Here is a 12,912-nt window from a genome sequence, read left to right as displayed (position 1 = left end):
TCACATTTCTTAAAGTACACCTCAAAAGGCAATCTCAACTTTTAATAACAAAACAGGAAAATGCAAAACTCTATCTGATTCATTGATCACATATAAAAAGCTATAAACCCTAGAACATAGTATCCATGCGCAGAAAGATAAAAAAAAAAGGTCATTGACTCCGCTAACACTCCCCTCCCCCCAGCATCCGACGGGAGAGTATAGGAAAGAAGTTCAGAAATGCTGGGGAAGGCAGAAGAGGATCGGTGTCTACAATAAGGCAGTAGAACCGTGCCTCCTGCTAGTAAAGGCCCCTATTATGAACTGATGAGGTTGAGCTCCCTCCTCTCCCATATTTAGTTGAGCTCCTTCATCTCTCATAGCTTAGTTGCTCCATGCCCCATAGCTGAGCTCCTCCATCCCCCATAATCAATCTCCTCCACCACCTTAGCTAAGCGTCTTCATCTCCTATAGCTGAGCTCCTCCATCCCCCATAGCTGAGCTCCTCCATTCTCCATAATCAATCTCTCCTCTACCACTTTAGCTTAGCGCCTTCATCTCCCATAGCTGAGCTCCTTCATCTCCCATAGCTGAGTTTCTTCAGTTTCAATAGCTGAGCTCCCTCATCTTCCATAGTTGAGCTCCTCCATCTCCCATAGCCTAGTTCCTCCATCCCCCAATAGCTGAGCTCCTCCATCCCCCATAATCTATATCCTCTGCCACCTTAACTTAGCTCCTCCATCTCCCATAGATGAGCTCCCCGTCTCCCATAGCTGAGCTTCCCGTCTCCCATAGCTGAGCTTTCCGTCTCCCATAGCTGAGCTTCCCGTCTCCCATAGCTGAGCTTCCCATCTCCCATAGCTGAATTTCCCGTCTCCCATAGCTGAGCTCCTCCATCCCCCATAATTGATCTTCTCCACCCCCTGGCTGAGCTCCTCCATCCCCCATAGCTGAGTTCCTCCATCCCCCATAATCTATATCCTCCGCCACATTAACTTAGCTCCTCCATCTCCCATAGATGAGCTCCCCATCTCCCATAGCTGAGCTTCCCGTCTCCCATAGCTGAGCTTCCCGTCTCCCATAGCTGAGCTTCCCATCTCCCATAGCTGAATTTCCCATCTCCCATAGCTGAGCTCCTCCATCCCCCATAATTGATCTTCTTCACCCCCCTGGCTGAGCTCCTCCATCCCCATAGCTGAGATCCTCCATCCCCCATAATCTATATCCTCCACCACCCTAACTTAGCTCCTCCATCTTCCATAGTTGAGCTCCTCCATCCCCCATAGCTGAGCTTCCCCACCCCCCATGATCAATCTCCTCCACCACCTTAACTCAGCTCCTCCATCTCCCCCGGGAGAGTAGAGGAGGGAAGTTCAGCAATGCTAGGGAAGGCAGAAGAGGATCGGGGTCTACAATAACGCAGTACAGTCGTCTTTTCTGCTAGTAAAGGCCCCTATTATGAACTGATGAGGCACAGGGGTTGATTTACGAAAGACAAATCCACTCTGCACTACAAGTGCACTTGGAAGTGCAGTCATTGTAGATCTGAGGGGAAGATCTGAAATGAGGGGAAGCTTTGCTGATTTTATCAACCAATCATGTGCAAGCTAAAATGCTGTTTTTTATTTTCCTTGCATGTCCCCCTCGGATCTACAGCGACTGCACTTCCAAGTGCACTTGTAGTGCAAAGTGGATTTGCCTTTTGTAAATTACCCCCTAAGTCTCGATACAGGAGGGTCGGCTGTACTGCCTTATCAGTGAACCTGGTTGAACACATATCTTGTAGTATTGATTATAATGACACATATAAAGAGCATTCTGACATAAATATCTACTGCATGCTAAGTTCTCGTGTATCTCCCTTTATTGGAGGCCATTTGTTAGTAGCTCAATCATCCTCCACAAATGGGACAACCACATATGTGCTCCTTTCCACTAATAATCTGTGAAATATTTACCAAAGAACACATTTCTCTAAATTTCTACTATTGGCAAAAAAAAACAACAACATTGGAGACTTCTTACACTAACTGTGTGGATGAGCCAATTTCCCTATGTCCTCCCACTGCTTGTATAAGATTCATGGACACCACAAGAGTCTTTTATAGAGTTTTGAGCATCTTTGTTTAAGACTTTGAAAAGTAACCAGTAAGTTCCAGGACCCATTTACACCTAGATACCCCAACATGGTTTAGGAAGCCAATTGATATATATCTCCCCACTTTATAGTTTCTAGGGGTGGATAGAGTTCAATGTCGAATTTTGAGATTTTAGATTTATGTACCTGGATGCAGCAGGTATGAGTGTACAGTAGGTGAACCCGATTTTGTGTCAATCTCGCTCTCTTTCTCAGCGAGATTGAGCACCTACGAGCCCCATCGCGGGAGCCAGCGCCGAGCTGGCTTGCCGCGATGGAGACAGAGCCGTCATAGAAGCGACGGGAGATCCGACTTGGATTCCCGCCAATTCTACACGTGTGCGGCGTTTGTTATGAATCCTGAGGGGGAAGTCCCCGCCGGATTTTAAATAAAAATCCGGCATGGGTCCCCCCCTCAGGAGCATACCGGGCCCTTAGGTCTGTTATGGGTTGTAAGGAGAGCCCCCCTACGCCGAAAAAAACGGCGTAGGGGGTCCCCCTACAATCCATACCAGACCCGTATCCAAAGCACGCTACCCGGCCAGCCAGGAAGGGAGTGGGGACGAGCGTGCGCCCCCCCCCTCTCCTGAGCCGTACCAGGCTGCATGCCCTCAACATGGGGGGGTTGGGTGCTCTGGGGCAGGGGGGCGCACTGCGGCCCCCCCACCTCAGAGCACCCTGTCCCCATGTTGATGAGGACAGGGCCCCTTCCCGACAACCCTGGCCGTTGGTTGTCGGGGTATGCGGGCGGGAGGCTTATCGGAATCTGGGAGCCCCCTTTAATAAGGGGGCCCCCAGATACCGGCCCCCCACCCTAAGTGAATGAGTATGGGGTACCCCTACCCATTCACCTGCAAGAAAAGTGATAAAAACACAAATAAACCACACAGTGTATTAAAATATTTTATTTTTATGCTCCGGAGGCCTCCCCTGTCTTCTTTATTAGCTCTTTTACCAGGGGAGGCTTCTTCTTTGACGTCTTCGGGTGGGTGGGGGCCGCCGTCTGGTTCTCTTCCACCGCTGGGGGGGGTCGCTTTTAAAAAAGCCCCCACCCCCCCGGCGGGTTTCCTCCGGCGTCTTCGGCGGGGCTCTTCTTCTTCCGCTATCCCGACGGGTCTTCTCAACTCTCCGGGGGTCTCCTTCTGTCTTCGCCGCTCTCCGCTCTTGACTCGTCGCACCCCGGTTCTTCGTCTCTCTGTCCGGTGTCTTCTTCCGTGCTTTACGTCTTCTCCTTCCGTGCTGTGATGAGTTCTTCTTCCGCGCTGTGACGTCATGTTCTTCACTTCTCTCCTTCTCCCGGTGTTGACACGTCGCCGGCTCCTCTCTGCAATGACGGGTGCGCGGGTGCATCGGACCTATATAGGCCTCACAGTCCCATCATGCTCTGTACCTACCCATGTGATACCTACCACGTGGGTAGGTATCACATGGGTAGGTACAGAGCATGATGGGACTGTGAGGCCTATATAGGTCCGATGCAAGGCGCGCATCCGTCATTTCAGCGAGGAGGACCGGCGTGGCAACATCGGGAGAAGGAGAGAAGTGAAGAACATGACGTCACAGCACGGAAGAAGAACTCATCACAGCACGGAAGGAGAAGACGTACAGCACGGAAGAAGACACCGGACAGCGAGACGAAGAACCGGGGTGCGACGAGTCAAGAGCGGAGAGCGGCGAAGACAGAAGGAGAACCCCGGAGAGTTGAGAAGACCCGTCGGGATAGCGGAAGAAGAAGAGCCCCGCCGAAGATGCCGAAGGAAACCCGCCGGGGGGTGGGGGCTTTTTTAAAAGCGACCCCCCCCGGCGGTGGAAGAGAACCAGACGGCGGCCCCCACCCACCCGAAGACGTCAAAGAAGAAGCCTCCCCTGGTAAAAGAGCTAATAAAGAAGACAGGGGAGGCCTCCGGAGCAGAAAAATAAAATATTTTAATACCCTGTGTGGTTTATTTGTGTTTTTACCACTTTTCTTGCAGGTGAATGGGTAGGGGTACGATGTACCCCATACTCATTCACTTAGGGTGGGGGGCCGGTATCTGGGGGCCCCCTTATTAAAGGGGGCTCCCAGATTCCGATAAGCCTCCCGCCCGCATACCCCGACAACCAACGGCCAGGGTTGTCGGGAAGGGGCCCTGTCCTCATCAACATGGGGACAGGGTGCTCTGAGGTGGGGGGGCCGCAGTGCGCCCCCCTGCCCCAGAGCACCCAACCCCCCCATGTTGAGGGCATGCAGCCTGGTACGGCTCAGGAGGGGGGGGGGCGCTCGCTCGTCCCCACTCCCTTCCTGGCTGGCCGGGTAGCGTGCTTTGGATACGGGTCTGGTATGGATTGTAGGGGGACCCCCTACGCCGTTTTTTTTCGGCGTAGGGGGGCTCTCCTTACAACCCATAACAGACCTAAGGGCCCGGTATGCTCCTGAGGGGGGGACCCATGCCGGATTTTTATTTAAAATCCGGCGGGGACTTCCCCCTCAGGATTCATAACAAACGCCGCACACGTGTAGAATTGGCGGGAATCCAAGTCGGATCTCCCGTCGCTTCTATGACGCGCTTGCTGGGATGTGCTGTCACTATTCCAGTGAGTGCGAGGTGTCGGGGAGATCTCGGCACCCTGTCGCCGAGTATCAGCGCGACGCTGTCGTGCTAAAAGCACAATATCACAAACACCTACTGTATATTCAATTTACATAGACATATATTTTATATGATCTCTAGAAATACCGTTTGCCATGGTTTAACTGTGCCAGTCTACCTAGGTATGATTATATATACTTACATACACACACTGGCCCGGATTCATAAACAGCGGCGCACATTTATGCCGCGGTAGCTTATCTCCTGTACGCTACGCCGACGCAGCGCAGAGAGGCAAGCACTGAATTCACAAAAACAGTGCTCCCAAAACTGCGCTGGGTTTCCTAGGCGTAAGACGGCGTAGGTGGAAGTGGGTGTGAGCCATGCAAATGAGGCATGACCCCATGCAAATGATGGGCCGAGCGCCAGACAGATACGTATAACGAATGACGCATGCGCCATCCCGTGGACGCATCCCAGTGCGCATGCTCAGAATCACGTCGGCATTACTCCCTAAGATACGTCGGATCACTGCCTACGGCGTGAACGTAACCTACGCTGAGCCATATTCACGTTCAACGTAAACTACGTAAAATATGCCGGCTTGTGTTGCCTGGTGCAGCCCTTTGCATGGATGCTGCTGAGTTACACCTCCTTTATGGGGCATAACTTTACGACGTACGTATAACTTACGCGCACTAGCGTCAGGCACGCGTACGTTCGTGAATCGCCGTATCTCCCTCATTTGCATATTTGAATAGAAAATCAATGGGAGCGCCAAATGCGTCCAGCGTAAATATGCGCCCACTCTACACCGGCGTAGGCAAGTTACGTCGGTGGGATGAAGCCTGTTTTTAGGCGTATCTTAGTTTGTGGGTCCGGCGCATAGATACGACGGCGCATATTTGCACGTACACGGGGCGTATCTGGAGATACATCAGCGCAAGTGCTTTGTGAATCCGGGCCAGAGTATTTATATATTTTTTTTAATTGTATTATTATTTGATTTTATTAAATAAAATACTCAATTGCACAATATATATTGCAGATAATGATCCATTAGATAAAATATACTATTGGTTAAAATATTAAGACATTTAATACATTACCTTTAGAAATCTCAGTATCTAGAAACTGGTTTTCCTAATTAATTAAATCATTAGAAAATAGTTTCAGGGTAACTTTCCCGCCCTCTACACACTGGCACAGTATAAACAAGCCCCATTGTTATAGACCTATTGGCCACACCCTTCCAGAGCTCAATCCAAAGTCTCCAGTCATATGTTAATGAGTAGCTCCTGTGTGTTAGCCAATCAGACTCTCCCATCAATTAGTAAATTCAGTTCTCTTCTCACATATATACCAGACACACATATAGACCTCCAGTCCTTACTCAGTGAATCTCATGTTGCTTGTTGAAAAAGTGATTTATTTTCTCCATTGACCACTTCCCACCGGAAAAGCTTTGGAGAAGACCATAAAGACATCCTCAGCGAAGACCAACCTGGAGACATCTATACTTTCATTGTTTAAGGTAAGTCATACAGAACCTCAAAGTTCTATGGAGCTGATAGTTTTATGCTTTAATATGCTGGGATTTTTCTCTGATTTAAGGAGATGTATTTAGAAGGAAATGAATAGTAAAACTTTTTAATTGTATCTATATTTTTCTTGTTATTTATTGTAACACAAAAGGGCATTTTATTTTAGAGATGGATATATTGATTGAATATCCAAATTATTTTACAATACTTTATTTTTAAAATTATTTTAACCTCATGCTTTACATTTTAGATATTCATTCTTCATGTACTGTCAAAAGAAAGTTAATCAGTTTCATCTTAGGTTGTTCTAATTTTTGCCATTCCTGTAATTTTGCTATTCCTGTCTGTCTTTTTTTGGACATGGCAAGTATTTTCCTATTTTCCTAATTTTCACTTTCACCATATTTTACAATGACAACCTAACATCACAAATTACAAAACCTTTTTGTTTTTATTGTTCCTTTAATTAAAATGATGTATTTATTTTTTTCACTTGCCTGCTGTGGTCCTACATATGGGATTAGATTATTTTATTTTGCTCAGAGATCCATAGATTGATTGAATATCCACATTATTTTGCAATGTTTTCATTTTAGAACCCAACCAACCTCATACATTCCATTCAGATATTCTTTATTCATGTACTCTTAAAATAAAATTAAACAGTTCCATCTTAGGTTGCCTGTTAGATGGTAGATTAGCAGTTGCATGTTAAACGCAATTCTAAATCAAAAGTATTTTCTCTTTCACCCTATTTTACAATGACAACCTAACAATACAGATATCTTAGCAAAAATTTAAAAAAGAAAAAGAAAACATTTCTGTTTTTAATGTTTTAATTATTTTTCATTTTTTCACTTGCCTGTTGTGGTCCTACATATTAGATACAAATATTTTCTTTTGTTCAGAGATCATTAGATTGATTGAATAGCCACATTGTTTTGCAATATTTCAATTTTAGAACCTAACCAACCTCTTACTTTACATTCACATATTTTTTATTCACGTACCGTTGAAATACTATAAGGCCTCGTACACACGATAGGTTAAACTGGTCTGATGGACCGTTTTCATCGGTCAAAACCGATCGTGTGTGAGTCCCATAGGTTATTTAACCATAGGTTAAAAAAAGCCAACTTGCTTTTAATTTAACCTATGGACTGGTAACCGATAGGACAAAACCGATCGTTAGTAGGCACAACCATCGGTTAAAAATCCATGCATGCTCAGAATCAAGTCGACGCATACTTGGAAGCATTGAACTTCGTTTTTTTCAGCACGTTGTGTGTTTTACGTCACCGCGTTCTGACGCGATCGTTTTTTTTAACCGATGGTGTGTAGGCGCGACTGACCATCATTCAGCTTCATCGGTTAACCTAGGACAACGGTCCTTCAGACCGTTGACCTCTGGTTAACCTATCGTGTGTACGAGGCTTAACAATACAGATATCTTAGCAGAAAGTTAAAAAATAAAAATAAAACATTTCTGTTTTTAATGTTCCTTGAATTAAAATGATTTAAATTATTTTTCATTTTTTCACTTGCCTGTTGTGGTCCTACATATTAGATACAAATATTTTCTTTTGTTCAGAGATCATTAGATTGATTGAATAGCCACATTGTTTTGCAATATTTCTATTTTAGAACCCAACCAACCTCTTACATTACATTCACATATTTTTTATTCACGTACCGTTGAAATACTATTAAACAGTTCCATCTTAGGTTGTCTGTTAGATGATAGATTAGCAGTTGCATGTTAAACACAATTCAAAATCAAAAGTTTTTTCTCTTTCACCATTTTTTATAATGACAACCTAACAATACAGATATCTTAGCAGAAAGTTAAAAAGAAAACTTTTTTTGTTTTTAATGTTTCCTGAATGTAAACTATTTGAATTATTTTTCCTTTTTTTTCTCTCTTTGCCCGTTGTTGCCCTACAAGTGAGATTAGCTTATTTGTATTTTCTTTTGATTAGAGATCCATATATATTGATTGAATATCCAGATCATTTTGCAATATTTTGTTTTTAGAATCAAACCAGCCTCATGCTTTATATTCAGATGTTCTTTATTCATGTACCCTTGAAATAACTTTAAACAGGTTCATCTTAAGTTGTCGGCTGGATTGTATATTAGCAACTGCATGTTCACCGTCAAAAGTTGTCTTTTTTGTACTTGCAAGTGTTTTTCTAATTTCACCCCGGACAACATTTTTAATGTTTCCTGAATTATTTTTTCTTTATTTCACTTGCCCGTTACTGCCCTACAAGTGGGATTAAATTATTTTGCTTAGAGATCCATATATTGATTAAATATCCACATTGTTTTGCAACATTTTTTTTCTAGAATTTAACCAACCTAATAAATGCATTCATCTGTTCTTTCTTCATGTTCCCTTGAAATAACATTAAACAGTTCCATCTTAAGTTGTCTGTAATTTTGCAATATTTTGTTTTTAGAATCAAACCAGCCTCATGCTTTATATTCAGATGTTCTTTATTCATGTACCCTTGAAATAACTTTAAACAGGTTCATCTTAAGTTGTCGGCTGGATTGTATATTAGCAACTGCATGTTCACCGTCAAAAGTTGTCTTTTTTGTACTTGCAAGTGTTTTCCTAATTTCACCCCTGAAAAAGTTTTCAATGTTCCCTAAATTCAATTTATTTTTACCCTTATTTACTTGCCCGTTACTGCCCTACAAGTGGGATTAAATGATTTTCTTTTGCTTAGAGATCCATATATTGATTAAATATCCACATTGTTTTGCAATATTTTTTTATTTTTTATTTAACCAACCTAATAAATGCATTCATCTGTTCTTTCTTCATGTTCCCTTGAAACAAAATTAAACCAATAAGTTGTCTGATAGAATGTAGATTAGCAGTTGCATTTAAAAAAAAAAATGTAACATCAAAAGTTGTTTATTTTCTGAGTTCCAAATTTCTCCATTCCTGTCTGCCTTTTTTGTACAAATTTTATTTTTCCTAAGTTATTCAGAAAAGGTTTGTAATGTTCCCTGATGTTTGCGGGTTCTAAGTAATTAAAAAAAAACACTTATTTAAAAATTTCAACAAAAAGTTCCAGAGAAGGCCTGGTCTTTAAGTGGTTAAAAAATTCATTATCAAAAGTTTTTTTTTTCTGAGTTTCAAATTTCACCATTTCTGTCTTTTTCTGAACATGCACATTTTATTTTTCCTAAACTCAGCCCAAACAGTACAGATATCTTACCAGAAAGTTATACAGAAAAAAGGTTTTAATGTTCACTGAATTAAAATTAGTTTTCTTTTTTTCACTTGCCCTTTAATGCCCTACAAGTAAGATACATTTTTTTTGTAGCCGTTCGTTGTAACTGAGATCCTCCAGCCCTCTTATTAGCTTTGATTTCCTTCTCTGGACTCTTCTCCAGTTCCAGCACATCCTTTCCGAGGACTGGTGACCAGAACCGGACAGCATACTCCAGATGTGGCCAAAACAGAGTCTTTTAAAGTGTTAGAATTATAGTTTTATCTCTTGTGTTTAATGCTGTTTATTATAGATTCACGTCAAATAAAACTAATTTGTATTTTCTGATGTTGTGATTCCAGAATGGCTTCTAACATTGAGGAGGTGACCAAGAACACAGCAAAGAATCTCCTTGAGCTCATTTTCGAAACCTCTGAAAACCTGAGGATCATGGAGGTGACTGACTTCTTTGACCCCATTAAAGAGCTCGGGAGAGGAGCATATGGGAAGGTTCTGCTGGCCAAACATCGGGGTTCAGGTAAACTTTTTAGCTTTAATTCATGTAAATTTAATCATTTGTGCTTCTAAATTAGTGGAACAAATCTAAATAAAAAAAAACAACTAACAGGTAAAGTTTCTGTGGTGATCAGGGGACTTTGCATCACTAGAGGAGGACAATCTACAGTAGACAAGTCTACCATAATGTGCAAGTATGATATTTAGAGAGTAGTCAATGTTCTGGGGATCCTCTGCGGATTTAGTTCAATTTAGCGCAAAACATTAAGAAAGTTTGAGCAGATGTCTAGAGAGTCTCTACTTCTAAACATGAGATATGAGTGTGACTTCCAATATCTAAGAATCAACAGAATGGTTCAACTGCAGAAATTTTCCAACACTTTGAAAAGCATTCTTTAAAGTTTTTCATGCAACTCCTCAATTCCAGTTTTTATGTGATGATTATAAATCTTAATAAGTCAGTGCTTTAGATTTACACAAGCTTTTACCTAAATTCAGTCGTTTTTTTTTGCGAGTTTCATCATTGTTGGGTTTATGATACTCATTCTCTTGTTTCTCCCACTTTCCAACAGGTGAGTTGGTGGCTGTGAAGCTGATGAGCAAGGAGACAACTCCAAAGGACAACTTCCTAATGGAATACGGAATGTCGCTTAGTCTCAGCAGCCATCCAAATATCATTGCAACCCACGAGATCGTTTTCCATACCAGCAGTGACTATGTCTTTGTCCAGGAGGTGGCACCGGCTGGAAATCTTCTGTCATTGGTAAAGCCAAGGGTAAGTTTGAATCTGAAATTGAATGACATTTAAAAAGTTATAATTTCTATCTATTGTTCCCTTAACCACTTCAGCCTCGGACCATTTGGCTGCCAAATGCCCGGGCCACTTTTTGCGATTCGGCACCGCGTTGCTTTAACTGATAATTGCGTGGTCGTGCGACGTGGCTCCCAAACAAAATTGACGTTCTTTTTTTCCCACAAATAGAACTTTCTTTTTTGATCACCTCTGCGGTTTTTATTTTTTACACTATAAACAAAAATAGCACGACAATTAAAAAAAAAGCAATATTTTTTACTTTTTGCTATAATAAATATCCCCAATTTCTTAAAAAAATTCAAATTATTTCTCAATTTGGGCCAATACGTATTCTTCTACATATTTTTGGTAAAAAAAACGCAATAAGCATATATTGATTGGTTTGCGCAAAAGTTATAGCGTCTACAAAATAGGGGGATAGTTTTAGGCATTTTTATTAATAATTTGTTATTAGTAATGGTGTTGATCTGCGATTTTTTATCATGACTGCAACATTATGGCGGACACATCGGACACTTTTGATGCTATTTTGGGACCATTCACATTTATAAAGCGATCAGTGCTATAAAAATGCACTGATTGGTGTAGAAATGTGACTGGCAGGGAAGGGGTTAACCACAAGGGGGCTAGGAAGGGGTTAAGTGAGTCCTAGGGAGTAATTCTAATTGTGTGAGGGCGGGGCTTACTGTGACACGTCACCGATCGCTGCTCCCAATGAGAGAGAGCAGACGATCAGTGTTGTGTCACTAGGCCGAACAGGGAGATGCCTTGTTCTGCCGTTCCATGACCTGATCGCGGGACACCGGCGGACATAGAGTCCGTGTGTCCCGTGGGCACGGTCACGGAGACCACTCACGCCCGCTAGGCGGCAGTTTCAAAGCAGCGTATATATACATTGCTTTGCCTGTCCGTGCCATTCCGCTGACGTAAATGTGCGTGAGGCAGTCGGCAAGCGGTTAAAGCATTTCTGAGGTTTAAGGAATCCTCCCCCACTGCTGTGAGTTGGTGGGGCGTATAATGAGTATAGGCTTGTTGTTTTAGGTATGTGACTCGCTCAGTTGTAAAGTAAAGTTAAGATGGAGTAATGTGGGTTAAGATGGATCTTGCACCATTGATAGAAGCTCCCACTTTGCATGCAGGTTTCATTTAAGTATACTCCTTGTGTATGCAGCTAATGTATGTTCTGTTTCCCTGTACAAGAGATAAGATGAGTTTTTATATGTTGGGTAACATTTTGCCATGTTGGTATCTAACGACTAATTTTATCTTTTTTCCTTCAGGTTGGTTTGAATGAAGATTTTGTGAAGAGTTGTGTTCCACAAATCGCGAATGCTTTGGATTTTATGCACAGAAGAGGAATGGTCCATCGGGACATAAAACTGGACAACATTTTGGTCATGGACACGGAATGTAATAATGTCAAACTGGCAGATTTTGGACTGACGATGCTCCAGGGAACTCAAGCGCCCTTTATGCCCTGGTTTATACCGTACTCCGCTCCGGAACTGTGCACCCTAAAACAAGGGGAAAAGCTGCTGCTGCACCCGAGCATTGACATCTGGGCCTTTGGAGTCTTGGTATACACAGCTATGACCGGGTCCTTCCCCTGGAAAGAAGCAGGGGATCGTGACCTTGCATATCAGAACTTTGCTTGGTGGCAAACAAAGAAGGATCCGACCTTGGGACCAAGAAAGTGGCGACGATTCTCCATTGAAGCCAGGCAGATGTTCCTGGACATGTTGGCCCTCAACGCCTCTGAGAGGTGTTCTGCTTTGGATGTTTTAAAATATGTCCACCTGCCTTGGAAAGCAGAAATGCCTCCAGGGAATCTATCCAGGAATACGGTAGTACACGTGACATAACTGAGGGCATGATGTCCATTATGGAGCCTCATCAGGTGCTGTGTTTTGTCTTCTTCTAGATCAAAAGATAATCTCCCTCAATACTGGTGGAAATCATTTAACATGCTTTTGGTCACCTATTAATTACAAGATGGATGTGTGTTGGATGTGCTCTGGGACTTGTACAAGCCTCACGTCCTATGTGAAGGTAAGACATTTTAGAAGATTGTTGACTTTTTTCTGTAGATCAATAATGCCGTGTACACACGTTCGGAAATTCCGAC

The 12,912-nt window shown here is 42.9% G+C and overlaps 1 protein-coding gene across 1 annotated transcript; it reads left to right on the top strand.

Moving 5' to 3' along the window:
* The first annotated feature begins 9,820 nt into the window (after positions 1–9,820).
* LOC120945670 (serine/threonine-protein kinase SBK1-like) lies at positions 9,821–12,649 on the top strand. Its single transcript, XM_040360000.1, has 3 exons — positions 9,821–9,995; positions 10,546–10,748; positions 12,068–12,649. The coding sequence occupies exons 1-3, from the start codon at positions 9,821–9,823 to the stop codon at positions 12,647–12,649; spliced, it is 960 nt and encodes a 319-aa protein (XP_040215934.1).
* The last annotated feature ends 263 nt before the right edge of the window (positions 12,650–12,912 follow it).

The sequence above is a fragment of the Rana temporaria genome, chromosome 1 (genome assembly GCF_905171775.1).
Source record: "Rana temporaria chromosome 1, aRanTem1.1, whole genome shotgun sequence".
In the NCBI taxonomy this organism is placed as follows: Eukaryota; Metazoa; Chordata; class Amphibia; order Anura; family Ranidae; genus Rana; species Rana temporaria.
The sequence above is the reverse complement of the archived record's forward strand: the minus strand, read 5'-3'. Positions and strand labels throughout refer to the sequence as shown.